Source organism: Gouania willdenowi, chromosome 17 (assembly GCF_900634775.1).
Source record: "Gouania willdenowi chromosome 17, fGouWil2.1, whole genome shotgun sequence".
Lineage (NCBI taxonomy): Eukaryota > Metazoa > Chordata > Actinopteri > Blenniiformes > Gobiesocidae > Gouania > Gouania willdenowi.
Window position 1 is genome coordinate 24,279,060 of NC_041060.1, and position 16,375 is coordinate 24,295,434.

General features: G+C 37.6%; 1 protein-coding gene across 1 annotated transcript; it reads right to left on the reverse strand.

Annotated features, from left to right (window-relative positions):
• Positions 1 to 2,245: 2,245 nt before the first annotated feature.
• LOC114478724 (carbonic anhydrase-like) lies at positions 2,246 to 13,002 on the reverse strand. The gene is made up of 7 exons (XM_028471911.1): positions 12,698 to 13,002; positions 10,542 to 10,739; positions 9,277 to 9,395; positions 8,084 to 8,176; positions 6,697 to 6,759; positions 6,469 to 6,624; positions 2,246 to 2,958 (listed from the first exon to the last, which is right to left on the reverse strand). Exons 1-7 carry the CDS (start codon positions 12,729 to 12,731, stop codon positions 2,839 to 2,841), a joined length of 783 nt encoding a protein of 260 aa, XP_028327712.1. The 5' UTR covers positions 12,732 to 13,002; the 3' UTR covers positions 2,246 to 2,838.
• Between the last annotated feature and the right edge of the window lie 3,373 nt (positions 13,003 to 16,375).

Below are 16,375 nucleotides of genomic sequence, written 5' to 3' on the forward strand. Positions count from 1 at the left end.
CATAGGGGGTACATGAATAAAAATAAAATTTGAAAACAAGAATATAAATCAATCAGCAGTCCAGAGCCTCCATGCATTTGCCACAAATTACACATTAGCCAATGGCCCATGGTTACAGATTCTTCTTTAAAAAAAATATGATTATATATTGTTCCTCAACAGAATAGGTAAAGTTCAGAGACACCGTCGGGCTACATTGTATGTGACATTACATCAGTGGTCTTCAACTTTTTTTATTATCACAAATTTCTGGCGTCTCCAGAGACTTTTTTTCTTTCTAGAATTAGCTTATGATAACGTTTGTTGTTGCCAGGATTAGTGCACAAAGTGGCAAGATTCACCTGCTCAGATATTTTCATACTGCATTATTTGAACTATATTTATATTTGAAAGAGTGAAAGTATAGATTACAGCTGTTTAAGATTGTTTAGTGCGTGGTGTTAGACTAAAACATATATCAATTAAAACTTTTTCAAAAGTTGATTTTTTTTATTATAAATTATTAGACATTTCAGGGGACCCCATTTGAATTCCAGGCGACCGCACATGGGGTCACGACCCCAAGGTTGAAAAACCCTGCATTACATTATTATGTTTTTAAGTGTGCAGCGGTACATGGCTTTAGGTTAAATGTCTGAAGGGGTATGGGACTATAAGAAGTTTGGGAAACACTGGTCTATAGACTCAGTTTTGACTCACCTGTGCAATCTGGCCCTTGTTTGATAATAAAATGGAATTACTTTATTTATTTTTTTATCCCTAAAGACACGTTTTTGTGATGACATCAGCTAACAGTGTTGTATTAAGGTTTGTCAGTCTGAAGTTTCTGAGTTTCTGTTTTGACTGTAAACACATCATCAGGTTGTCTTCAGCTGTGAGACGTGCTGAAGACAGAGTTCATGACCAGATCATCACCGACAGAAGGAAGTCAGATGGAGGGTTTATTCCCAGGTTTGACCAACAGAAGCTCTCAGAGCTTCGGAGAGGATGAGACGACAACAGGAATACACAGAAAAACACCAACAAAAAAAAAAGACACAAAACAAAGACTAAAAATTGAATTTCACTCACTGCTAACACAGCTAATTCTGTCAAAGTGCAACCTCTGTGTAAAAAACAACCACCTTGTGATGACCTTGGTTATGTTTTACTGACCCGATGGAAAAAAGAAAATAGAATCATGCAGGTGAAGCTTCTGTTGGGGTGTAAATATGGTTTTTAATCTCTGTGTGTCAGTAGAGAGGCTTTTAACTAATCCTCTGTTTGACCAAAGGTATTTAATGAAATCTCTGTTTTATAACAACACGGTTTCTCCTCAGTAGGAAAATATGATTTACTTTAAAATATGATGATTGTCACTCAGACCAAAGTCTGTGTATAATAACCTACGTATGTGCACAGTGACCATAAATGTGTTTTCAGCTACAGAAACAGATATTCCCTGCCAATACCATGTTTCAGCATAATGGGCGTCCACACGTGCACTACCAGGATCTATAGAGCTTTGACGGAAGTGGGGACATTGAGCCGATCCAAAAGGCAAAGCTATTAATCTAATTGGTAACCTTCTTCTTCTTCTTCTGTACTTCCCATGCGCAGACACCAAATTTAAAGTTCAACATTTTGTGTTTAATATTCGCAAATAAATGAGAAAAATGGCCCCCGGGGTCCTCCTGGCACCCCGTGACACGCATGGGGTAATGGGCCCCATTTATATATTGGTATGTGCCAATGATTCGGTACCAATCGTTGTAATATTTGACTTGCAGATAAATGAAAAGTCAACTTTTTTTTTTTTCTTTTGGAACCCTAAATCAAAAATCGAACTCAGAGCGTCGATGCGTACACATCCATAGATTATACCTACCAAGTTTTAGCTTGATCTGTTCACGAATAACAGAGGAGTAACGATTGTACACAAGAAGAAGAAGAAGAAGAAGAAGAAGAAGAAGAAGAAGAAGAAGAAGAAGAACTCGTCAAAATTGGTTGGAAGTTTAACTTCACATTACAACACACTTCTGGAAATCACTTAAAATCTCAATGAAAGATGATTTATGTCTTGCCTCGGAAGCTTTCAGTGTCTCATGTGATTGTAACATACTGACGATATACTGTATCTCCATCACAAATGAGCATTGTTAATTTCTTCATTACATTTCATAATGAAACTCTTAACTGTAACTGCAGCAGCTCGTCTGAGCCAGAAATTAACTTTAAAAACCAAAAATAAGGATAACGTGAGACGTCTGAACACGGGGTGTATTTATTAAGGCACTAAAACACACAAAACACACACTCAATCAATATTCAATCAATCCCTGCTCCTGAGGTTTGACTGGTTATGATGTTTGCACTCACTGGGGCGGGCCCAGATGTTCCTTTAAACACTTCTTAAATACACTTAGTAAAAGTTAATTTATCACCTCAGAGTGATAAAATACAGAATCACAGTGTTCTGCTTCTCACGCCAAAACAATCATCACACACACACACACACACGCACACACACACTCACACACACACACACACACACACACACACACACACACACACAGAGAGAGAGAGAGAGAGAGGAGCAGGGGAGGCTCAGGAAGGATCTGTGAAGGCTTCTCAGTTCTCTCTACAGCACAGGCAATCAAAGGTTAATATTAATCAATCAAAAGGGTTATAAATATAAATTACAAGCTCCAAAACAATTATTTGTAGATTAAGGCAGTTCAGCCACAAATGATAAACATAACACAAAGCGGAAAGGATTTGCTTTATTACTCTAATTCATTCAAATGGTAAAAACTTGATGATGGTCAGATGAATGGATGGAGGGATGGATGGATGGATCTATTTGAAGGATGCGCGGACCTGCCGTCCTTTGATTGGCTGAGGAGGACGGTAGTTGTTCACCATGCAGCACTCAGCTTCTCCTTCTTTAGTGAAGAGCAGTTTTCTGAACAGCGCCATCTACAGGGAGAAAATAGGTAAATACTGCAGCACTTGATCAAAATAGTCACATTACACCAGTGCGGAGAAGCCCCAGACTGCAGCCTGCAGCCTGCAGTCCGGGGCGGCGCTCAACTTTCGGAGCGGCACTCAACATTCAATAAACCAATCGTGTTCAGACTTACTCTAACCCTAACCCTAACCCTAACCCTAACCCTAACCCTTACTGGAGTCGTAACCAACTCCATCCCTTGACCCCTGTTCCACATACACTTCACCAAACACTCCACGCCACTGACTACTGCTTTCCACACCCCATACCCATGCGATTGGTTGAATTTAGTTTTTGAGCTGTGATTTATTAATAAAATATGTTACTTGCATTACGAAACATGATGTTACATTTTACCTGTTAGTTCATTTCATTCATGACACAGATTGTAAACACTGTTTCGTTATTACCTGCATTTTTTTTTTAGACATTTTTTATGCAGGTGTTTAGTTTATTTTTTATTTTTTATTTATTATGAAAAATGATGTTACTTGTTCTTTGTTAGTTCAATACATTTAAAAATGTGTTATTTATTTGTCAGGATTGTTGCTCTGGTACCCACAGTGATAATAGTGATCAGCTTGTTTCTCCTCTGTTACCTCCAGTTCTTTAACCCTCAACTCTGACCATGAGGTCACCACTGCCCCAAAAACAGCGATACATGTAAGTATTTAGTTGAATAAGTCAGATTTTACATGTAATGAAACATTGCTTTATCACAAGATATAGATTGTACATCAATGAATAGAATGAGAAAACAAAGCTCACATACTTACACTGCACTTCTCACTGCAACGGAAACCACTGTTTTCTCATTCTTTTGTGATTTACAATCTGTATTTTGCTTTACAACAACTAATGGCCAATGTTATCAGATTAAACCTTGTGTATTGTATATCCATAATTTTTTATAGAGCTGTAATTAAATTTCACCAAAGGAACCCTTTAATCGTCAAGTAAACCTCATATAACGTATTTACACTTTACCACGCACAAAATGACGTGGTGAAATGTCGTCCCCTATGGTCACAGAGCTTAGTGCATCACTGGCCCCAACACCTGAGATACTACCTGGGCCCCCGGCTTGCTTAGGTAAGGTACCACATTACCTGTGTACTGTAAAGGTTCCCAGTGTAACTTGAATTTTTAAACAGTTTTAAAAGTCAATAAAAACTTGTTTGATGTACTTTTGTCAATATAACATCACTGAATACTAGATTATATAACGTTTTGGTTTTGAATAATTTTGTATATTTTGGTGTGTTTTTCTTTAGTTTTGTGCGTTTTTGTAATAAAAATGTGTATTTTTGTTTTGTTGGTTTGTATGTTTTTCTTTGATTTTGTATATTTTATGTTGTTATTCTGTGTATATTTAATGTGAATTGTTCTGGCATGATTTTGTGTTTTTGGACTCATGCCTCTTGTGCATTCTTGTTGTCTTTTCATAATGGGGCAATGTGGTTCGTGGATCACCAGTTGCCTATTTCTAGTGTAGATACTGTATATTTTTGAACAATTGGCATTAAACCCGGATTGTGACTAATCGTGATATCGAATCATTGCCCAGCACTAAAAACTTTGTTGACGTATCTCTACAGTTCATGTTGTGCTGTAATACAGAGATGAGCAAAGTGCAGAAATTCTTTAACACTCGCTTTAAATCCTCTAAGAGAGACTGAGAATCTGCTGCTGCTCATCTGGCTTTGATTTGACCTTCTGTGGATATTTGCGACCTCATGGGAAGGTTTCACTGCTTTCCGTCTCTATGCAACATCCCCGCAGCGCTCAGGCGCAAACATTAAATAAAGAAGCTCACTGGAGCACAGTCCAACCCCAAGTGAGTCACTATAAAGTCAACAAACGTTATTGCTTGTTAGAATCCTTATAATGAGAAGATGTGTTGGTAACAGGTCATAGTTTTAATCAAATGCATATTTTACTGTTGTTGCCTCATTATTGTTTTTTATTCGATGATTGTATTGCATAAAACAAAACTAAATTGGTCTAATTAATCTAGTGGCTGGTAAACATCACTAACAGTGACACTAACTGGTTCTCCTGAGTGGTTAATGGAGATATGGGAGATGAATGCTGAGTGGAGATAGAAGGGGTCGCTGTAATCTTGATGAAACATAAGCCAACACACCCTGCTCTGCTGCTCACATGATATACAGGACCAGAGTCACCAGACTCAAGTCCAACCTGAGACTGATGCAGGGATGAGAAGACACTCTACCTCATGGATGAGGATGATGTGGAATAACGAGGATGCGGCGGTTGATCGGAAACAGATAAAGATCGACTGAATTCTCAAGAGAGCTGATCGAAAACGGGCTGTAAATGATTTTACAAATGTGTTTTGTGGTGATAATGCATCATGAAGTTTGATGCCAACCATAAAACAAGAAGAAAGAGGTGTTCTACTTGTTGTACAGACAGCTAACAACTAATGATACACTTCTATCAGTAACCAACCACAGGGTATTTAAAAGGCCCATGTTACGCTAAATGGACTTTTCTGTGTTTTAAACATCATTAAAGTGTTATTAGGGCTTCATACACATGCCCAAAGTGTTTTTTTCATTGATTCCCTCAATCGTTAGTTAGAGGGTGAGTTGCTCCTTTCTTACTGCAGGGTGAGCCCAAACACCTCGCTCCAATTGGATGACGCGTTCCCACTTTGATGACAAACTTGACGCGGCACTGAGCTGGAGAATCCACGCCTCCAGGAAGATCTCTGCCGTGATTGACATGTAAAAAGACACGCCCACGAAGGTGAGCATTTCAGCGTCCATCACGCAGTGCTATGTATGTATTTTCTACAGTCTATGTATGTACCGGTGAAAGCCCCGCCCCCACGCTCTGTCTTGTGTTTATAAAGCAGCATGAGCTCGGCTACGGAGTGGGTGTGAGGAGGGTGGGCCGTCCTCTGGGCCTACATCACCGTGTGGGGAGGAGGAAGTCAGTGTCCCGTCTATAGACACGCCCACTCATGAAAATGCATTAGTAGGCCACAAATCAGCCTGTTTGTGTAGAGTTGCTCAGAAAGTGACTTTTCAGAGGCTAAAACTCTGGAAAACAGGCGAGTTTGGGAAAATAATCCTCAAATACTATGTTTTTGGGGTTCTTAGAACAAATAGAGATGGGTGAAAAATAGAATGGACCTTTAAGTTTTAGTCACATGTTGTCTGCCACTTTATTTATTTATTTTTTATTAAATGCTGAGAAAAGACCCGATCGACTTCAAACACTATTTTGGCAAAAGATGATTTTTGTTGCACTTGATACTTTCTCATCTTTCCATATTAACATTTGATAACCAATGATGTCCAGCAAAGTTCAATGATAAATTGTGCAATAGGACTAATTGATAACTAATTTTTAATTGATCAATCAGTGATCAATAAAGCCTAATAGGAGCACCTATAATAGTTTTAATGGATACTTTATCTGTTGCATTAAGTAGAACAAGACTCTACCTGAGCAGGACTGACACTGATTGGCTCCTTGAGGACAATCCAAGTGACACTCTCCAGTAAAGGGGGCGTGGTCAGCGAGCCTTCATAGGTCCAGTAATCAAGAGAACCAGGAAGAATGGTCTTGGGATCGAAGTTGGAGAAGCTGGTTTGCTTCCCCTGTAGGAGGAGAAAACACGTGAAAACCGAAGCATTTCCTGTGATGGAAGGTATTTGAACTCTGAGCTTCACCTTAGTCGTCACCACATCCAGAGCATCCAGCACCTTCTGTAGACGAGGGTTGGCAGCACCAATCTGAGACGGATTGAATATGAGTTTTTTACACATTGACACAAATACACAAAACAGCTCAAGTGATCATATAGATATCATAGGGATGTAATGATTCACTCAACTCCCGATACGATTCGATTTACGATACTGGGTTCTCGATACAATTCTCTCACGATTTATTTTACAAAATGGGACTGTAGACAAATGATGACTGAAAAATATTGTATTATTTTCCTTTTATTTTTATTGTCAAAATAATCCCTTGATAAACTATTCAAAACAATGCACTTTAACTAAAAATAAATCTTGAATGAAATAAATAAAGGAATAATACAAATTAAGAAGAAGCTTATTAATTTAAATTCTGGTTCTATAGTAAACAATGCAAAACTGCGTAATAGTTTTTTTTCTTTATAAAAGTGCAACTGAAAATGTATTTTGTGCCTTAACAATTGGACTTTAAAAAAAAAAAAACCGTCACTGCACTGATTTACGTCAGATATTTGTTTGGACCAGCAGAGGGTAGCCAGTGGTCGGTTATCATGCATCTAATCGAGCAGTGAAGAAGAGATGTTATGCTAGCAGACAGAGGTAATAGAAAAACGTGCCTTTTACAGATATTCACGGAATATTACAAATATTCTTTCGGTGCTAAAGGGGTAAAGAATCATTTATTAACATGTAACATTAACATGTAAGAGTAGAAGACGGCCAGAAAGAAAATAGTAGCAGATTCCGCCTGCCGGTACACTGCTGGACAAGAGAAGTGATAAATATTTAGCGCCCTCTGCTGTTTAAAAAAAGTACTGTGATTCAATTTTCAAAGTATCGATGTCAATCGTGATACCTATGAATCGATTTTTAACTGCCTTACGATTAATCGTTACATCCCTAAGACATCATATTGAAAATATAGAGTTTAAGATATTAGCAAATGTCTATAAAGTGAGAAATGTATTGAATTTAAAATGTGTGTATCATATTATCCGTTGAGACCTGGGGAAAGGTAGCCTTCATAAAATTACATAGAAAATAAAACAATAAATTGATGATCCAATATTATCAAATAATAATAAAGATAATAAAGATTCTGCTAGATACTTATAGAAGGTTTGTCCGATTGTTATTCTGTTACATGTAATGCCTCTTCATTATTAAAGAAAGTGTCTGTTATTATTTAGGGTTAGGTTTACCCTATATCGCAACAATTTTTAGGTTTACGGTTAAGTGTAGTCTTAGTCACAGGACCTAAACTGGGTAAATAGTGATGCTGCGTACGGCGAGAATGTCGGTATACTGATATGGCAACCGTACGGATCGCCTCTGCCATTATTAAATACTTTACCTTGAGGAAGACTCCGACTACTGCAAGTCCATCGGGTTTGTCGACCGCCTCTCCAAAGCTAGGATACTTGGTGTTCCAGTGTACGAGATGGAGCTACGAGTAAAAAACACAGATTCATGAAAGGAAATTTGTATAAAACTCATTTTAATTCAGGGTCTACATTCAGTACGATTCAATCTAGCGTTGCACAGATATGGATTTATTCAAACATATCATAATTAATAACTTCATACTTCTAAGGATGATAACTGAAAATGAAAAATGTCTCCTTCACATAATGTGTGGCATTTTTTTCTTTCTGTGCATCAGCTGTTTCATATTCCTTCTTAACGCTCTCATGTTGTGTATCTTTCCAGGTGAATACGTTGTTTTCCTCTGAGACTGTGAAGGCACTCCATACCCGTGACTAGTCCCACCTGTTTAGTTAGCTTAACATCTAGAGCACATGTGTCAAAGTCATGGCCCAGGTGGCCAAATCCGGCCCTTTGGAGCATCCAATTTGGCCGGTAGGAGAAAGTAAAAATGACAGAGAAAACATGAATTATTGTGTAAATGAAACTCAACAATATTTACAGGGGCTCAGTTTTTCCCATGGTCATTTTCAGTGTTAAACAGCTGAAAAAACTCAAAATTCTTACAAAATCCTTAATTTTTTCTCAAATATTTAAATAAAATCTGGTTGCAGGAAGTTTAAAGTGAAAATCCATTCGAGACTGATATCTATCACTTGTTTGTTTCTTACATATTTTGTATTTTATGTATACGTAGAAGTGCAAACTATTGCACAATAATGTTAAAATTACTTCTGTGGCCCACTTGAGATCAAATTGCTCCGTATTTGGCCCCTGAACTAAAATGAGTTTAAAACCCCTGATGTAGAGGCACTGGCTGAGCAGGGTCAAAGTGTAAAGGGGCGGGGCTATGTTACTAGGTTCAGTTATGGGTTTAAACTAATTGATAAGTGTGGAAATTTAATCTAGAAAGTGTAGCATCCATAATGTTCTATTTTTTGTATTTCTAATTATTATTTTTCTCCTTTGATGAGTTGGATTATTAGCAGTGTTTAATCAGCCACATCACACAGGCTGACTCTGAGATACTTTAAGAGGGATGTGGAAGCTTCTATCTTTCAGTGTCACTGAGTGGATTTCACATGTGCACACATGGATTAAACATAGAAAATATTTTAGTACCTCGCAGGGAAAGTTGATTCCATTGACGGTGTGCTCGGATCCACGGTCATCACTGGCTCCCCAGTGGAAGTGGAACTGCCTGAGACGATACGTGCCGGTGATGGGACCTCCAGTAAGAGCTGGAATTCATCAGAACTCATCAATCAGTCACACAGACACACATCACTGATGATCTCCTTTTTTTTTTAATAACTTTTTCATAATAACTATTTATACACATATTAAACAACCCTGCAGGAGGAACGAGGCTCTGCAGGTTTCTGTGACCTCCAGATAACAAAACTGAATCATATCATGTAACATTCTTATCATAGCACATGGGTGGAGCCAAGAGCAGAGATATGCAGGCTTATTTTACATCTCTCTCTCTCACACACACACACACACACACATGGCCGTCATTAACGTTAAACCATAATTATGGCTATCTCATGCAATGTTCAATTTATTTTTTAGTTGATAACATATTATCATTCCTTTATAGGTCAGTTTTAACCAAGAAAAAAATGTAGAAATGTCTTCAAAACAATGTAATTCTAAATATTTGAGTGTCATTTTGGGGAATATAGGCCTGTCTGTGAGCCGTCAAAACAAAAAGGGATTCTACTCATGAGTCTAATAGGCGGAGTTTGAGATTCTAATTGACAGGGGGTGCAAAAGAAAAAAAATAGAATTAAATATATAGACCGCCTCAAGATTCACGCCAACCACAATGTGTGTAACATATACAATAATGCAAAAATCATTAGTAACATAATTGATAATGTTGATGTTCAATGTTGTAAATTCATGTTAAGTCAGGCTGTCGGCCGCTTTCTGCTTTATTTCTTCTGCTGTACCATATATAAGAACTGATGGGCTCAGCGTCGCTTCACCATTTACATTGTGAAGATGAATCTCACAACAAAAGAAGAACCAACCTAAAGTCTTAAAAGTTTGGGACCATTTCACTGAAAACTTATACTACAATAAATTCATTACAACAAATGAATTCATATGTTGTTCAGTGATGGTGTTTTATGGCACTTAAGATATTTATATATTAAGAATTGTATATTTTCAAATGAATTCATATGCTGTTCAGTGATGGTGTTTTATGGCACTTAGAATATTTGTATATTAAGAATTGTATATCTTTGAATGAATTTGGGAAAACTGTAATGAAAACTTTTGACAACTGGGGGGGCAAACTCTGTGTATGGTCTAGGCTTAAAAATGAGTGGCAGACAAACAATAAGAGCTGGGACGGATGACGGTGTTCTTACTGGAGCTGTCTGTGTCATCCACAAAGTCCACCTGAAAGGAGTGGCCGTTGTTCAGCAATCCGTTGGCGTCGGAGGGGTTGTAGCGGAGCTTCAGAGCCTTCAGAGAGGAATCGTACTGAGTCTCTTTAGGGACGATGTTGATGGGAGACTGTCTGGGTCCATCAGCCACCGGGTAGCTTTCAATCCACTTATCCGGTCCTTCACAAAGACCAAAAGAAACAAAAAACATAGTGGAAACAAATCACAACATCTTTCCTGTCAGATATATCAGTGCTAAAAACTAAATTAAAGAAGGACAATTATTCACTGTGTCCAACAATATATCAGCAAGTCCCTGCCTCACTGATGTTCTGCTCAAACTGGTGTTTGTGATAATTGATGACTGACTTCTGAGCAACAGTCACTGGAGTCTCTTATCAGCAACATCACAGAATGAGCTAATGTTACGGCAATGTTACTGCAGTGCAAACTAGTCAATACTCAACGGCAAGAGATGTACTGCTATGCAGTCATATTGTCTGTTTTTGTTGTATTTGTTTATTTTTGGTCTAAATTTGTACATTTTTGGTCTATGTTAGCACATTTTTGGTCTAAATTTGTACATTTTTGGTCTATGTTAGCACATTTTTGGTCTAAATTTGTAAATGTTTGTGTCGTTTTGTTGTTGTTTTGTGTGTCTTTGATGTTTTAGAATTTCAGTTGGTGTTTTGATGGGTTTTGTTTGATTTCTTCATCCCTAAATTGTTTTTTGTGTCTCTGTTATCATGTTTTCAGTTATGATTTATGATTTGTGTGTCTTTTTAAAAGCTGGGTGTTTTTGATTCTTTGACAACAAATGAAGGGAGTGATTTTTTTCTTGAATCATGATGGGAGTCTCAGGAGAGGAGCTGAAGAACCACCTGTGGCTTGAGAGCCCCAGATTTCTGACCACTGCTGTCAGAGCCTGTTGAATGTTTTATTACTGATAGGCTAGCCAGGGTTGTGGTCAATCATAATTGGAAATTGGTATATATTTGTATTTATTAATTTTATTTATTGTATTTATTATTATTATTATTATTATTATTATTATTATTATTATTATTATTATTATTATTATTATTATCTATCCTACTTTTTTCTACTGTAATGTGTGTATTTCTGATCCCCATTTTTAACAGTCTTTTACATAATTATACACTTATGATGTGTTCTGTGGCTGTAACAAAAGCAATTTCCCCCTGGGATTAATAGAGGAATTCTGATTCTGATTCTGAAACGCATAATTGATAATTAATTACAATTACGGCATAATTATAATCTTAATTGAAAATTAGTTTAGAAAATTAACTTTGTAATTGTAAATTGCCATGGAAATTCTATAAAAATTGTCAATTATAATTTAACGCAAAACTGGGAAACCATGTTACAGTTCTATGTACAATTCTACACATATGTAGTCAACAACTATTGAAATATGTTCACATTTTACCATTTAAAATTGAAATCAAGGGGTATATCGACAAAAAAAAAAAAAGGCTTAGATGCCCACACCAAAAATATTAAAAACCTATATTTTCATTTATTAGGAAGCCTAACAAGGTAACCAATAGATAGGGTGGAAATTAGATGATAGATATTTGTTTTTAATGTATTTTACAGCTGATTTAGGACCCAAAGCTAGCACAAGTGGAAGGTTAACTTTTATTAGGTTATTTATTTATTTCAGGCTCAATATTTGCAATTAATTGTAAATGAACTTTAGTAATTGAGAACGTAATTGTAATTGACTTTCTGAGGATAAAAAATAATTGGAGTTTAAGTGGAAGTGGGATAAATTCTGGTCACTGTAATCGCAATTGAATTGCAATTGAACATGGGTAATTGAAACAATGTGGGCAGTAGTCCAGATATAATATTTCTTCCTAATATAATACGTATGAATATCATTGAAATAAAAGTAATCAGATGATTATGTCAAATAAAATCAGGACCATATAATACGCATCACTTCTTCCAATAAGTAATTGCAATTACTCAGTGTAAAAAGTAGTGATGGTACTACGTTATTACATATATTTCAAAATAAAAACACAAACTTATTTAAAGCCTATTTAGAATTTGCAAAAGAGGAACCACTGAAAGCACATGTGCATCCACGTCACGCGCACGCTCACCGTTAGTCGGTCCATATCCCCATCCGTGAGACATGACTGCTGCTGCTGCTGCTGAGGTAATCCGTTAGAATGTGTGTGCGCGTGTGTGCGTGAGTGAGTGAGAGAGTGCGCGTTTTATACACCGAAACCTCCGCCCTCCTCACAGGACTGCCTTGCTGCTGCTATTTATTACTTTAAGCATGTTTGACGTCATGTGTGTTTGTGTCTGTTTGTGTACACTATAACTTCAAAAGTTATGAAGGGATTTTGATGAAATTTTGAGAAAAATTGATCAATGGGACAAGGAATAGGTGATTTAATTTTGGCGATGTTCTGGCTACCAAAAGAAAATATATAGTAATATATATATCCCATTCATTTTCCCATCCAAATTTTGGAATTCTGACATCATCACTGTTGATTCTACCATTGTCTCCGTGATACCATTGTCTCCATGGAGACAATTGGAACACTGTTCTCCGTCACATTTTTATTGATTTGTTCAGTTTTGCATATATATATATATATTTTTTTTTTAATTTATTTTAATTAACATTGGAAAGCCCATTTACCACTTTCAAAAATCCCATACAGTTTAAATACGTTTTGATTTAATTCAAATCTGGTGGATTGATGCCGGGTTGTGACCTCCATCAAATTGTTGAGTTTTGTACAGATCCGATCCAGAATGTTGATTTGGCAGCAGGCTGAAGTTTGCCAATTGGCCGTTTGCGAAAATCTGCGCGGAACAAGTGCTTTTATTTGTTTATTTTTCAGTTTTTATTTTTAAATAGAAAAAGTCATGCATTTCAGTTTTAGTATGTTTGCCTTTGTGGGCATTTAGTCGTAGTCTAGTTTTTCCTCAATGAAAATGGAATGTCAAACTGACAAAAGTCAGGAGTGGAGGAAATTCACACTATTCTGCGTTAGTTAAATTTAATGATGGGGTTTGCTGCCCTCTTGTGTATGAAAATAAAATAACAAAGAATCAAGCAGTGGGAAGGTAAATGTAGGCCAAAGTTTTGAAACTGTATACATCAAGTTATTCATAAAGCCACTAAGCTATGGAAGGCCGTAGTAGAGTTGTCCAATAACAAAGGGTAAGCAGTTTGAATCTCTGTCATTGTTGTTGTGTCCATGGGCAAGACACTTTGTCCACTTTGCCTCAAATGATTTGGTATGAATTGTGCATGAACGCTGGTTGTGGTCAGAGTATGCGTGAATAAGCCTTTTCGCACATTCGGAAATGTCGTTTTCATCCAGATCTCACATGAGTGAGGTCAAATGTTAAGAAGTGTAAACTCGGAAAGCATTGGAAACACTAAACACTGGGAGTCGGGCCTTGTCGCTCAGAGAATAATCAAATCTTTGCATCAGAACACACAAATGCCTTGTCTGCATTAACCCAAATCTTGTGAGATCTCTAAGAGCCTGCTGTTCATACACCAGAGTGGAAAATAAAGAAAACCCATCAAAAGCAAAATTAAACAAAGGATAACACTTGGGAATCAAATGATCCAGTATGGAGGAAGTGGAGGAATTGATAGACCCATGATGGTGATGGGCTACATGGATGGTAAGACTTTTCCCACTCTCAGAAATGTTGATTGTCCCATCAATGGCAGAAGAAGTGTGAAAGCAAGGGAGGTTTTGGTTTTAAAGTGATATCAGTGGAAAGGCTCGGTCCCCCCAAATCTGAATATGTACATTATTTCCGGGTAGAGTCAAAACAGGTCCACTGGAGGCCCTGGAAATCAGGGCTTGTCGCTCAGAGACCAAGTCCCTTCAATGGGAGAAGGAGTATGGAAGTAAGGGACGTCTCTCATTTTGATACTGATTTCTCCCATCGGTTTTCAAAAGTGCTCGGATAGGTGCAAAATTCCTGAGTAGAGTCTGAATTGCGTCCACTGGAGACCCAGGAAGTCGGTGTTTTTGTCTACCAGGGGGTAACCTCATGAGGTTAGGGTTAATAGGGCAATGGGATCCTTCTTCTTGACTGCAGTCAATAAAAGAAGGAGAGTGAAAGCAAAAGGTTTTCAAAAGTGCTCGGATTGTGCCGAAAGTGGTATCAGCGTAAAGCCCTGTTTGATCCCCGAGTCCGAATATGAATAATAATAATAATATAAACACTATTAAAACACTAAAGATTTCTTGACTAAAATGACAAACGACGTTAGGTTGGAAATATCAACAGAACGGCCGAGTTTGTTGACGTTTTTACACCTCTCAACCTATAACGAGAGGTGTAATCGCACACGTGCAGTTCCAGAGTGTGAAAAGGCTTATTGGCAGTCACGCTTCTGTCAGAAATGGACTTAATAATTGAATTATTCTAAAATCAATGTTTTGCATTAGTCCAACTTAAAGTGGCAGTATGTCAACTTAAAGCTTTCAATTTTAGATCCAATAACCCAAAAGTAAAATACTGCTCCTTTTTCACCTGATACTATCTTCTTCTTCTTTTCCTTCTGCCTCCTTGAGGATGCAGCACCGTGGAGCAGTTACAGTAAAGGGTGTTACTCAAGGACCCAGACTGATGACCTACGAAGGGGATCTAAACAGCAACCCTCTGGTTATAAGTCTGCTTCCATAACCATTATTCCACCACTCTGCTCCTAACCTGCATGATTGTTCAATTAAAAATACTTTAGTAAACTTAAATTTACATTTTCTTTGCTTTATAACTAATTTTGCAGTTTTAAGTTGGCAGAAAATCTAAAACTAAACATAAAATTTGATGTTATTCTAGATCATTTTCTATCAGATGCACAGCATCGCAAGAAACCTGATTGATGCAGGTTTTCTCAAATGAGAATAGCAGGTTGCAGACTTCCTTTCCTAAAGCAGAAATCTGAATGAAACTCACTCAGAACTTTAAGTTACTCAACAACAGCTGAAATACATTTTTTTAAGAGTGTACTGATGGATAGTGAACACTGATACAGTCCTACAGTATATACACAGTGAATGTGAATGTGCTGCTGTAGGAACAGATCTCCCATTTTCATCCAAAGCTGCTTTTCCTTGTTGCTGCCTTGTGTTTTGCTCAGAAATCTTTTCGACAAACTATTGCTCAGATGGTTGAGGATTTGTGAAAGATTTCAGAGAAATCCTCCTTAAACACTCAACAGATGAGGCCAAGTCAGGGAAGCCCTCAGGGTGGGTGTCTGTGTATCCCATGTCTGTCACACACACATTTGACTTTGTGCCTGCACAGTATTAGACACACTGACATGTGATGTAAAAACAATATTTATTTATTTGTTTCACATTTATTTCCCCGTGCCATTATCCAACTAGTATCAGCCCGGTTGTCACGGCTCCCGCTCCAAGCTCTGCTAATCGCCGTGTCTCCCAGCTGCAGCTCATCAGCTCATTTTCCCAGGTGCATAGATTACCCTGTGATTACTCTCCTAGGGATTGTTGGACCGTGTTGCCTGTTGTACTACTGCCTTTATATAGACTAAACATCCACACTCAACCTTGGGCTAAAAATAACGGTGTAGACCTATACGTGCCTGCCTTTAGAGTCCCTTTGTTTTCGCCTGCATGATCATCACCAGGGGCGAGTCTAGGAAATTTTGGTTAGGGGGGCACTGCATTGACACAGACTCAGGTTAAGGTGGCACAGTAAATTCCAAATAATAAAACAACCACTTCAAATGACAGTTATTAACGTAAGTGTGCCAATACATTGAT